The sequence below is a fragment of the Passer montanus genome, unplaced genomic scaffold (assembly GCF_014805655.1).
Source record: "Passer montanus isolate IOZ18808 unplaced genomic scaffold, ASM1480565v1 scaffold3, whole genome shotgun sequence".
Taxonomy (NCBI): Eukaryota; Metazoa; Chordata; class Aves; order Passeriformes; family Passeridae; genus Passer; species Passer montanus.
The window spans coordinates 20,605,612-20,618,746 of record NW_024367707.1 but is presented as its reverse complement, the minus strand read 5'-3'; the positions used below and the strand labels follow the sequence as shown (position 1 = coordinate 20,618,746).

Sequence of the window (13,135 nt, the reverse complement as noted above, 5' to 3'; positions counted from 1 at the left end):
TCTTTAAAATTGAACGCTGGGCTCCTTGCCTAAAGTTCTTACGTGTGGCATCTAGCGTAAGCCTTTGGTTAATTTCCAACCCAAACATGGTATTGACAGTAATTGGTTATTTTCCATGTGTCACTGGATGGAGAGAAAGGCTTTGTGTTTTGAATGACTGGTATTTCACAACGGGATTCAGGTATGAACTGGGAAAAGCCTGCCTCACCCTCAGCCGCTCTGCTCTTTGTTGCCCTAATTAAAGTTTACTCTGGTAACCTAGGGAATGAATTAAGAAACAAACCTCAACCAGTCTCACTTGTTCACTTGTGCAATGGTGTCCTTAGAAATTCACAGGGAAGATGTTAAAACACAGCACGACAGAGATGTAATTTTGTACCTGAGCCCCTGTGTGTCTCTGATTGTATTTCTCAACGTGGTATTTTCCTTAAGGTACTTGATTTCCAGCTTCTGAAAGCACCGGGCTGGTTTGGGGAAAGGATTTTGGTAGGTTTTCAAAAGGACTGGAATATCAAATCATGTAGTCTATATAATCATGGGAAGTTCCTTTTCTCTAACCTTACAAGGCTTGAAGATTTTATGTTGTACTTCATTGTGCAACACAAGAAAAGTACCTCAGGAACAGAAATGTCTTTTATTCCACTCCCCATGTATCTGATGCTTTATTCCCTCAGGCACTACTTGTTTGCCAAAGGATTGTTTAACCACTGTTTGACAATTTCCAAATGGGAAAAAATGCTGGGTTTCATCCAAAGGAAGGGAGGAGCTTTTTGAAGTTTTGTATTTAATCTTGGTTAAAAGTAAACAACTTTACCCTTTCGACATTAGTCATGCCTGTTGTATAAAGTATGGTGTAAAAGTGCTCAGCAAAGGACCGCAACATTTTTCCATACTTTGTAGTTATTCACATTTGCATTGGGGATTGAATTGGATCAAACAACTGGCTGCATAAGGTGTACGGCAGGAGGTGAATATCGCAGTGGGGTAACTGGGTGAGCTGGGTGGCGGGGGTAGTGGGAGAAGCAGCACAGCTCCCTGCACGGGCCAGGTAGCTGGAGCAGCCATCAGTCCACATGCTGCACCCACAGGCGCATACCCGGGGTGGGCAGTGTTCTCTGCTGGTGGATATTTTGCGAGGATTAAGGTGTCTTTACAAAAGGAGACATTGGGAGACATGGGCAAACAGCACCTGGCCTACCACACAAACTCTATTGGAAGAGGCATGGCTGTGCAGTCAGGCCTTTTGGAGGGACACAGCCTGCACCTCCATACGGGGGCTTTCCCTCCCCAGCAAAACCCTCCTCTGAACAGAAAAAATACAACTCTTCTGAAAGCATATACCGTATCTCGGGGAAAAACCCCTTCTGCCGGTGAAAGGTGTCTGCCAGCAGTGCCAACAAGCCCCGGGTACACAGGCGGTGCGAGGGCGGCAGCGGGCAGCGGGCAATAGCCGGCGAGGCCGGGGGACGCGGCTCCCGGGGCTGAGCCGGCGGGAGGCGCGGGGAGCGCGGCCGGGAGCGGCGGGCTCTGCCCGAGCCGTGCCCCTGCTTCCCGGCCACTTCTGCCTTCCTTGGGAAAGAAGGGCAACTCCGGAACCGCCTCCAGAAGAGCCCATCGAGACATGAGCAAGGCTCCGATCGCCAGCTCCTACCGGGCTCGAGCACACCGCCTTCTCCCTTACTGGCCACTTTGCAGGACGAGTATTAGAGAAAAAAAAATAAAAAAATAAAAATAAAATAAAAAAAAAAGAAGAAGAAGGCAAAATAGGGAATAAAAAGAATGACCTACTTTGAAACAAGAAAAAAAAAAAAAAGCGCTCTCTGTCAAGGTTTTGCTCCAATTGCCTGTGCGCCGTTGCATAACCAGATCGGGAGCTGCTGCCCGTGCCCGGCGAGGCCGGGAGCCTGCTCCGGGGCAGCGCGGTGCCGTGCCGCGCTCCGGCCCGGTTCCCGCCGCCACCACCGCCGGGACAGCGGGCACGGACAGGGCGCGGGATCGCTCCCGAGGCGGGAGCCGAGCGGGGAGGGCATCTCGAACTCGCCGGGCGGAGCGGCGCAGGGGTCCCGCCGGATCGCCCCGGGAGCCGGGGCCGGGCAGCGGGCGCAGTCCCCGGCGCTCCCGGGGTCAGGCTGCCGCGGCGCCCGCCGGTGCGGAGCGGGGATATCGCTACAGACATATGTAAACGTGGGCACGCCGGGGTTCGCTCGCGGCGGCAGCGTGAAACCATCCTTGATGCGGGGCTGGCTCTTTGGTTGAGGGCTTTTTTTTCCCTGCTTCCCCTTTCGTTCTCTTTCCAGCTTCTCCTTTTCTTGGATCCTCGCCTGTCTCCTCCCACAGAACGAGAGAGAGAGAGAGAAAAAAAAGGTCACGTATGTTTGGAAAAATATGTAGGTCAGTGGAACATTCCCTGCACTTGTGCACAGGAGCCGGGGCGGGAGAGCTCCTCCGCAGCCCTCTCGCTACCCACCGCCCCAGCCCGGCCCTCCCGGCGCCCACCGCGGGTAGGGGGGCGCCGAGCGCCGGGGTCCCTTTCCCCCTCCCTGACCCATTTTGAGCAACACCCTCGCGTTTGGGCAGCCCCCGGCCCTCACCCCCCCGTAGCTCCCCCCGCTCCCTGCCGGAGAAGGCGACGAGCGGCGGAGGAAACCGGCACGGGAGATCCTCTGCCGCCGGCGCCGCCGGCGGGCGGCGATGAAGGGCCGGCGGAGAGGATGCCCCCGCCTCGCCCGCCGGGCTCCAACTTCGCGGAGAACTATCGGCCCCGCAGCCCCCGCGCCCGCCCTGCCTCTCCAGGCCGCGCGTCCAACTTAATGCCCCAGCGGGAGCCCCAGCCAGCAGCCCCCCCGGCCTCTGGCCTCCGCATTCCCCCGCAGCAGCCCGGGCTCCCGGCGGCCTCCCGGTGCCGGCGGAGCCCCTGGCCCCGGCGCGCGTGGGTCCCGCGGCGCCCGGGGCGGCGGCAGAGCGGCATGCGGCGGCCCCGCGCACCATGAGACAGGGCACCGGCACCGGCGGCAGGCAGGAGGCGGGCAGCGTCCCCGGCTCCTCGTCGGCGAGGAAGAGTTTGCCGGCTCCCGAGGCCGGCCTCCTGCGCGGCTGGAGCAGCGGCGGCCGCTGCCGCAACGGCACCGGGAGGCACCGGAAAAGCGGCGGCATCCAGCTCGGCGGCACCGGCACCGGCGGCGGTTCCCGCGCCCAGGTGGCCACCGCGGACAGCAGCAGCAGCGGCAGCGGCGGCGGCGGCGGCTGGGACTTCCCCGCCGCGCTCCCGCAGCACCGGCACCCCAGGTAACGCGCGGCCGTGCGGCCCCGACCCTGCCTCCGTCCCGTGGGCGCCCACCCGCGACACCCGCCCGGGGGGCGCCCGCCCGGGCACACGCGCGGGATGCTCGGCCACGCGTGACCCCCGCGGCGGCGGCGGCGGGGTCAGCTCCGCGGGGGTCACGGACTGCCCGGTGGTGCGGGTGGCGTGGCTCTGCCGCGGGAAAGTTTCCGTGGGGAGCCCGCCTGTGTGCGGCGGGTCTGTCCCGGCCGGGCTGGCGGGGTCCGGCCGGCGGGCCCCTCCGTTTGGAAAATAAGTTGCCCCCTAAGCAGCCCTCCTCGCCATCTCGTTTTGGTGTGGTTGGACCCTTCCTGACTTTGGGGGTTCCTACAAGCTAGACTGGAACAGGGTCTGCGATGCGACCGGGCAGTGTTTGCTCACGGAAAACTTCCAGTCGGACCAGTGGGGATTTTGAATGGGTGAAGGCTCCGGGGGGGAGCAGGGGTTGTGTCGAGTGCTGGGAGAGCCGTGCTGCTGCAGCAGCCCTGCGCAGAACTCCCCTCCCGCGTGTTTGCATCCGTGTGTGGAACGGGTGAACCTTAAATTTGAATACACGGCTGAACGGCAGCACCGGCTTCACACGGAGTTGTGCCGTGGTGTTTTCCTCTATGGTCACTAGCCTGATTTGTCAATTAACAAGCACGCTCATCCAGAAACTTTGCTCCGACTCCCTGGCTGTCTACAGGATGGCAGCTTACTTTCACTCAAGTGACTCAGAAATAATTAGCGGTTATAAGCGTTACAGCCAGCAGAGGAACTTGGAATTTTTCATGGCGCTAAACCTCCAGAAGGGCTGTAGGGATCTCTCAGATGGGCACAGCCAACCTGAGCATTCAGTTCAACAAGTGGTTGCCTCTTGAAGTGGAGAATTATCTCATATACCCCAGTGTGAGATGCTAATGCCCTAAACTGTGGGTTTAGTTTGTTTGGTGGTGCTAAATAATTAGAGTTCACAGTGTCCAGAGGTAGCCAGCTCATCCACTGATCCACGTCTGATTCGAGAGCTGTCAGCTGGTGGAGGGCCCAATCCTGCATACATTTCAGTAGATGAATATGAGCACAGGGTTGCTCTGCAGAGATGGCCAGGAGCATTTGGAGAATGTGATAGCCAAACTGTACATTATTTCACTGAAGATGTGAAAATGAAGATTTTCTAGAACTAGGTATGTGACATCAGGGTGATTCCCCAAACTGGAAGCACTTCTGTGCCCTGCCCCAAAGCATGAAGACAGTGAGCTTTCCTAAATTAGTTTTCCTCACAAATAAAGGTGCCTTCCTGTACATTTGCATGGTTGAATCCACAGAATTATGATTTTTTTTGCCCAAATCTCTACCCTGTAGCATGCAAGAACCCTTGAAGGAGTTGTTTTTTTCATCATAGGCAGCAATGCTGTCTCCAGTTAAAATTAGCTAGTGCTTTCTAGTACAATGCTTTGCTGTCAGGTGATTATGCATTAGCTAAGCTTAAAACTAGGCTGGTATTTTCCAGGTTGAGTGTCTGCTGAAGACAAGACTGTCTTTGGGAACTTTCAGATTAAGTGGTTTGATTATTTCTGAGAACATGGTAAGACGTAAACTTGTTCTTTGACCACATATTTGATTAAGATGGTTGAGGTATACATCCTACATTAGGAGACCTTGATCTGTCTGGGAGTCTGAATTTTTTCACTATGCTAAGAAACACTTTCTTTGAGACTTAAATTCTTGTGGCATTGTGTTTTGGAGCAGGGAAAAGATATTTTGCTTGGGATCATCTTGTGACGGGGGTGTGCCTTTTGTTTATCTTCTGAGAATCTTCCAGAATTTCTCTCCATATAATTTTATCACGATGCTCAGGGCATGTGCTCTTGGGAGAGGACTTGTTGTGGGCTTGACCATTGCACTCACTTGAAGATGCTCGCAGCACTAAGTATGCTGAACATCCCAGCACTGTTAGGAGCTGAGCAACTGCTCCTCTTTCTGGGAAGGATGAGAGCACTCCAGCTGGTGGCTGATGGGCTGAGTGCACTTTGCCCCCAGTTATTCTTCCAGGGTGTTGCTTCTACAGTGAGCGCAGGAGGGAGAATTGAAGACTTTCTCAACTGTGTCTTTGGTGGCAGAATGTGCCTGGTGATGCCATGGAAGGGTGAAGGAGGAAACTGCTTAATTCACTTGCATGGTGGCAAGAAATTGTGGGACTAGGACTGTCCCACTACTAAAAAGAAGTACTGGTGATGGATATATGGAGAAATTGAGGAGCAGAGAACTGAGACAAAGGATTTGTGGGGTCATAGATGACAAATCTTGGGAACAAGGTGAAGGGAACTGTAGATAGAGGTGGTAAACCCAGGCCAAGAGAAGGAATGGTGGAAAGAAGGAAGTTGACACTTGTTGTGTACAGGGACAGGAGATCTGAGCATGCAAAAACACAATGGTTTCCATTCTTTCAATGATGTGGGCATGGTACTACTACTTTTTCATCCTTCTCATTTTCCTCCCCACACTGCCTGCTGTGTGTCTCAGCCCCTGCTTCTGCTTCTTTGCCTCTCTCCTGGATTGGTAAATGTCATACAGTTAAAAATACAGCCAAATGTCATGCAGTTAAAAATACAGCCAAATACACATTTCATGTGCATTTAATTGCTTTTCTCTCTGTCTTGGATGAACTTAGGTAACTTCCATTTGTGTTTACAGTTTTGTGTCTAGGAGCTCTTAGGGGAGATGCACTTGAATTGCTGATTTTGTAGAGGGATCATTATCTGTATAAAAAAATAATTTTCCTGGATTTGGCTTAACTGTCTGTCAATCCTTGATCTTAATAAAACTTCGTGAAAAGGTAGGCTGAGGCCATGCAAATATTTGTATTTTAGCTAATTTAATTCAGTGGGTAATCTGCATCAGCTGATAGACTGATTTTATGAATCTGACTATTGAAGTTTGAAAAGGAAACACCGTGTAATAGCATTTAAGCAGAATGCATAGATGGTGGTGGATTTATTTGGGCAGTGCTGTTTTTTGGGAGGGACTAAAGCCATTGTGACATGCTATGTGACACAGAATATAAACATATATATATGTATGTAAAACAGTATATTGCCAGCTGAATTCAAAAATACAAGAGCTGCAGGGCAGGAAAGGCAAGGGGGTCACAAGGGATGTGGGCCATGTAGGCTCATGCTCTGAAGAAGGAGCTGAGAAGCTGCAGATGTGGTTCATTCTCTACTCCTTGCATTCATCTTGTGGTGGCTCAGGGATGTTGGCAGATTAGATTGAGGGATTTAGGGGAATGGCTTTCTTGGCCTCGTCCACATAAATTTGATGTACATTTTGGGGATAAAAGGATAAATATTGGTTTTTATGCTTCTTTTCCTCTGTCTTTTCTCCCTGAAGGCAAACCATGAGGCACAGCTCAGTCCAACCAAAATGCTGGTTGTAATTACACTTTGGTAAAGACGCTTCTCTTGCTTTGTCCAAGTACCATGGCAGAAATCAGTGTCTATTGCAGGCTGCCTGCCACGTTTGGGAAGAATGGTCTTACGCATCCCCAGTGCTAGTTTTAATCCTGCTCTGGTCTGAAAATTCACCTGTGACTTCAGCAAAATAAAGCCCTCCCAAAACTTAGGTCACTGGTGAGCTTGGACCTTTGTTACTACGAAAAAGTATTGCCATACTATAATACCAGTATTATAGTAGCCCATCTGCCTGCTGTTTCTTGTCCTCTCCTTTACCTGCAGGTACTTTGAGGCAATGCCATCTCTTTCTCCTGTGTCTGTGTGGCAGGTAGCATGCCTTGAGCAGCAAGATACTCCAAAAATGACCATGTAAATGGTGGGAAATGGTGGTTATCTAACCTTCTACTTGGGCACGAGTCTATGTAAAACAGCTGGGCTTCTGCTGGCCTGATTATGACAGAAGGTGTTTTTCAGCTGTTTTATTACCGTTCTTAGGGATCTGCATAAAATAGAAGATTTCTAGCCAAGTGAAATGATGATATGGGAAAAAAATAGAGGATGTGTATGTACATTTGATATCAGAACTGAAATTTGGAAATTCAGTTATGAAACCTCTAATTTCAAAATGTACAGGAAGTGCTGGCATGACAAAGTGTCATCTACTGGGGCATTTCAATCAGCCTTTCTCCTTGAGTATCTTCATGTGATATAAATGTAATATGCATGTCAGTTTGAAAATAAGTAGAAGAAAATATATTTATAATCAAATAAAGTAATTGCTACAGGTCACTGAAGGTGAAGCCAAAGCTTAGACAAAATCTTCCATGGACAACTCAGAAAGAAAAAAAATCAATGCAATGTGCAGGTGTGAGTTAAAAACCAAAGGGAAATAGACCATTAAGATTGTTTTTAAAAGGATGGAAAATAATAAAAAAGAATCCTCATTATTTCACTGTAGCAGCTGTAATGTGCTGTATCTTCAGTGTCCTGTGCTGTTGATTCCCCCACATAGAGATGGATAATGGTGAGGGAGAAGGTTTGGAGGGACGTAGCAAAGGTGATCAGAGAAACACAGTGACTCCTGTCTCAGGACTGACAATGCTGATAAAGTGATGCCACAAACATCTGTAAAATTAAGCAAAGCATGGAGACGGAAACCAGGAATGACTGATCACAGCCACAGCAGCAGAGGGCACTGGGCAGGCAGTTGCAGGAATGGAAACAAAAGGAGATTGCTCTTCACATGGCGTGGTCAGACTGCTGAGCTCCTCACCACAGGATGTGGATACTGAGAGGTTACATCAGCTAATGAGGTGACTGGATGAGTTCATGGAAGAGAAATCCATCAAGGGCTATTAAATTTAAAACCACTGCCTCTGGCATAGGAAGTTTTGAGCTGCATATTTTGGAAGCTTGGTGAGTATCCTGAAGAAATACCACCACTGGTTTGCCTTGTTTTTATACTTGCTCCTCAGCACCTGTGTCTGGCCATGGCTGAGAGGGGCTGCTGAGCCAGGTGGTCTCCCTGTGTCCTCTGCAAAACAAAGTGGACCAGTATCTGGCCCCCCTCAGTTCCCAAGGCCAAGATGCTTCTGGTGGCTTGTACCCTCCCTGCTCAGAGCTGGCTCCATTACCACACATCTGCCATGGAACAGGCTGGTTGGGAGGAGCTAGTTGAAGTGCTCCGAAGAAGAGCCAAGGCATGGTGCAGAACCGTACCCCAAAAAGCAGTGTACACTGCTTGAGCACCCTCCGTGGTGTCCTGTTGTGGAGCTGTGCAGTCGTGGTGAGGATTATTTTCTCGGGTTCAAGTAGGTTCAGAAAGCAGTTCATTCAGGGAAGCAATCCCTCCTGAAGGCACTGAATAACGAGATAGAATGCCTGGCTGAAGAAGTCCCTGCTGGGAGACTGTAATACTGCTACATGCCTGCCCTGCTGACACAGGCTTCCCCAGCCTTCCCTGCTGCCTGGTATCAGGGAGAGGATTCAGGGCAAGGTGGTCATCTTCCCTGACGAGGTGTTGCTGTAGTTAAAGTTTCATCTGTCTCTACAAGACCAGGCTTTGACATTCTGAACTGAGAATGAGAGGACTGGGAATTAAATTTCTTCAGCTATCCACTGAATTTAAGCACTGGTTAAAACAGAAATGTTGTGTTGACTGCTGTTTACTAAACCAGACAATTTGCTTAATCATCTGAAAGGCAGATTTTAAAGCCATGGATTGCATTTACAGCGGCTGTGCTAAACCAAAGGCTGTATTGCTGTTCACTCAAGCAGTGGTCAAAGCACAATGGATTAAAACACAGCTCACACTTGGTATTTTGCTGGCTTTTGGATGAGGTCTATTGCTATTAAAACAACAAGCACCAATCCCAAACTCGGCAATGTTTTAAGTCCTTCTGGTAGTTTCCTAAAATTTCCAGACGCTAACTGATACAGAAACTCCAGTGCAGCACTTAATGGAGCTCACAACTGCCTAGCTGTATATTTTTGGGCTACCTTATGTAATAAAATGGCAGGCCCTTGCACTGCCTGCACAAACAAGGTTGCATAAGCAGCCTGGGGAAACAACCGGAGCTCCAAGAGCCCTCCTGAATCCTGCACGTCTTCTTTGATCTCATTTAGCATTATTTAATAAGCAATATTAACCTTTTCCTCTCTTCCCCCTTAAATTATCTAGAACCAGTGATACTGACTTAATTTCGTGCACAGGGCAGACTTTTTAGAGAAGTCATCAAACTTTCCAGTCAATTGAGCAGCCTGATGTCTGGGTAGCCTTGAGTTTTCTGTAATCAGCACTCAATCTAGTTAAAAATAAAAAGACATTAAAAACAAAGCCTTGAACAGGAAAGTACTTGTTTTTCACTCTCATTTCTAATTTGGTAACCAGTTTTAAAGTTCATCACTATGGTTTGTTCTGTCAAGGGATAAACAATTTATTATTCAAGCGGCTTTGGGGTATTTTTCCTTTAAAAACAGACAATACTATTCAACCATTGGGAAGAAAACTGGCACAAGAAAATTGTAATCAATTTTAATAGTCTTGCAGATGGCAATGAATTTCTTTAAGCATAATGTTAGCCCTGCAAACAGTAATAATTGAGTTTGATCATTTATTATCCTTTTATCATCAATAAGCAGACCAGACTGTTTTTGTCTTGATTCCCTCTGTTAGGTGTGTCAAATTTTTAAGCTGGAGAACAATTTTAATAAGGCGGCTTCCACCTGTAATGTCTAAATCAACAGGTGGATGTAACCGTGCAAAACCTGAGCATTCCTGGTTATCTGATTGAGTCAGTGGCTGAATAAATCTGACTTTGAACATGTCCTAGACTTATTGGTTTGGGTGGGACACCTCTCATTAATACTTTGGGAGAATTGACATATTTTCCATGTTATGCATAAGAACGGTAGGCTTTCAAAATCTAGTCAATAATACTGTGTGCAGCATGATCAGCTAGAGATAGGATATTTCTCTCTTATTTCTAATTCTCATTCTCAAAATATCTAATATTCTAATTCTCTCTCAAAATATCTGCCTTGGTGCTTTTATTGGTAATTCTATGGATTTTACTTGTGGCATTTTGTCTGTTCCTGGTTGACATATAAAACAGGAAAAGATATTAAACTGGGGCTTTGCATTAGACATACCCACATTCCAGTTACACTTCCAGCGAGGGTTCCTTTAGTTTATAATTTATAAAGAGGAAGACAGCTATATGATTTCTACATGGACCATTAAGGCCACCATTTACTCAGGCAAAATCTTCATCCTGTTCATCAGATAAAAACGAGTTGTTATAATTTGCTTTATCTTTGGCTATGAAGATGAGAAGAATATTTTATTCTCCAATCTACTTTTTAAGGCTTTTTGTTTTTTTCATATAGTAATACAATATTTGCGAAACACAGTTTCACATAAACAGCCTAATCAAACAATAGTTCTGTAAAGCAGCTGGGTGCATTTCCAACAATTTCAGCAAGAGCAAGACTGATGAAAAATAAATAGGTCACTCATAGTCATTCCTGTATTTATATTTTTTTATAAGAAGGACTGAAGAATCTTCTTTGTTTCTGGGCTGTCACTGGAGTCGATGGAAGCTTTGCTGGAATAATTCTGGGCCTTTAATTTGATTGTTTGTAGAGTAGCACCAGTCATTTTTTTTCCATCTTTTTTCTTTCTTTCCAGCACAAAGGACCTTATTGTCAGCTGACGCACACTGATGTAACTCAGCTCGTTGTAGCAATTACATTTATACTGCCTGGCTTCTAACATCCGTATTTATTCAAAAATGCATCATCTTTTTCAACAACAGAATATCTTGTTATATCTTGCTGTTCTTCAAGTATAACAAATGAAGCTGCATTTGGTGCCTGTCCTGCTTTCCTCATTAAGGCAAAACTTCCACTCCCATTAAGGCAAAAATCAAGGAGAGTTGGGCTTACAGAAAATTACTGACTTGAGTTTCTAAAAGGTCTAAACTTTCTCACTTTCTGGGTTTGATTTTTTTTATTTAATTTTAAATTTTTATCTCACCTTGTATTCTAACTCTTCCCTCTCCTTTTATATTTCTGGTTTTGAATCTTTAGCTTCTTTTACTAGGATCTTTTTTCTTTTTACTTCTCTCAGGTCTTAGCACCTTCTACTTTCCACCTTGCCCTCCCCTCCTTTCTTCTCTCCTCTTACTTGTCTCGCACTCTCTTTCAGTCTGCTATTCTCACCTTCACTGACTACGGCACTGTAAAAAGTTGATATTCATCATACATGTTTCCAGGAATTTCATTTAGCTTGTTTAGACCCCTTCTATGTTCAGGTGCTTATTTTAAGGTACTTGCCTTAGGGCAAAGCAGCAGTTTGTAAGATTGGTGATCCAGGCAGAGATTTATTTGCACAATATTCATCTCAGTAATCCTTCCTCTTCTTCTGGGTAGAATCCTAGAATTTCCTCTGAAGTATTGATGCAGGGTTTCAGTAAATTGAGTTTTGGACTGATAAAATAAATATTTGGCATAGTATTGCAGTCAGAAAAAAATACTTGCGGATTTTGAAATCTGTGTAAAAGGGGTTTTGTTGAGGGTGACAAAACTGGAAATCTCCAGAGAAATGGGTTTTATTCATAATTCTTCTGCTGTGCAGTGTTATGAGCTTAGACCACATACATAATGCTTTCTGTGCATCACTTCTCTGATCTGTAAACTAGGACAGTTTTTCCGAGTATTGTAGGGTCTGAACAATTCTGGGTGCCAGTCATAACCAGGTGTCAGAGGGGGGCACGAAGCGGGGGCTCTGGGATGCTACATAGGCCATTGAGAGGAGCAGGAGGAGCTACAGTAAGGGGGTTTTTTGGGTGTTGATCCACCTCTGTGGTTAGGATACATCAGGCACTACCTTGTCACTTTGCTTCCAGCTGTGCAGCCCCTGATGGATTTGGAGCTCTCCCTGGATGTCCCAGCTCCATTGGTTTCCTGCACAGTGGCTTGGGTGCCCCCTCACCCTGCTACCTCTTAATTGTTTTTATTTTTCAGATGGAAAGCATTTGGAGAGTGACAAGTATTGTTATTTTCTTGCAAGTCTGACTGAAAGTTGTGTTCTTTGTCACAAGGCCTAATTCATGCTTGTGAAATAAATAGTAGGTATATGCTTCTTAATGTATAGTGTAGCATTTCAAGCTAAAGTTATCAGCTTTCTGCTTCTCAGCATCTGGATCCCTGCAGACATACTTCTTAAAGTAAAAGGCATAACACTAAACTCGCTTATTCTCCCTTAAACAAGCAAATGCATTTTCTCTTACAGGAATGATAAAAAAATAATTTTTCATGGTGCCCAATTGCCTGTTATTCTGGCAAATCTAAAATGAATCAAAAACTGCAGGCTATATATAGAGAGTAATGACAGTTAAAGAAGCATTTCTTCTTTGATGCAATTTCTGTTTGATTTTCTTAAAACCCTCCTCTTCCAAAGACCCATTTCCACTACATCTGAACAATAGATTTATTGTTGTCAACTGAGTGAGAAATTTGATAAAGATAGCTTTTCTATTTCCATTAAAAATAGATGATTTTTCAGAGGACTGAAGGATGTAAGTTCAATTTTTAAGTCTGAATTTCACATTTCATTTGACCAGTATATAATATATATATTTTCAAAGTCCTGACTGGCATTAGACTTGGCATATTTCTCTGCATATTTTTTCTTGCCATATTTTTTCTCAGTGTGAAACTATTAGAGAGTCATTGCTCTGGTTAATGAAAGAGGGCTGACATTCCTTGTAAGTTGTGAGTGTTTAAATATTCCTCTATGCAAATTTTCCCCTTTAATGAAAAAGTTTAAAGAGACATCTTAAAAAATTATTTAACAGTGTTGAAAAATTCAGGTTACATTCAT

At 46.5% G+C, this 13,135-nt stretch overlaps 2 protein-coding genes across 2 annotated transcripts in view; both read left to right on the top strand.

Moving 5' to 3' along the window:
• The first annotated feature begins 1,621 nt into the window (after positions 1 to 1,621).
• Positions 1,622 to 2,811, top strand: LOC120504689 (basic proline-rich protein-like). Its single transcript, XM_039714430.1, has 4 exons — positions 1,622 to 1,700; positions 1,867 to 2,147; positions 2,298 to 2,744; positions 2,794 to 2,811. Exons 1-4 carry the CDS (start codon positions 1,622 to 1,624, stop codon positions 2,809 to 2,811), a joined length of 825 nt encoding a protein of 274 aa, XP_039570364.1.
• NPAS2 (neuronal PAS domain protein 2) overlaps positions 2,678 to 13,135 on the top strand; it is a 105,086-nt gene continuing 94,628 nt past the window's right edge. Inside the window, 1 exon segment of the mRNA XM_039714398.1 lies at positions 2,678 to 3,285. Within this exon segment, the coding sequence (XP_039570332.1) occupies positions 2,987 to 3,285 (299 nt within the window). The 5' untranslated portion in view covers positions 2,678 to 2,986.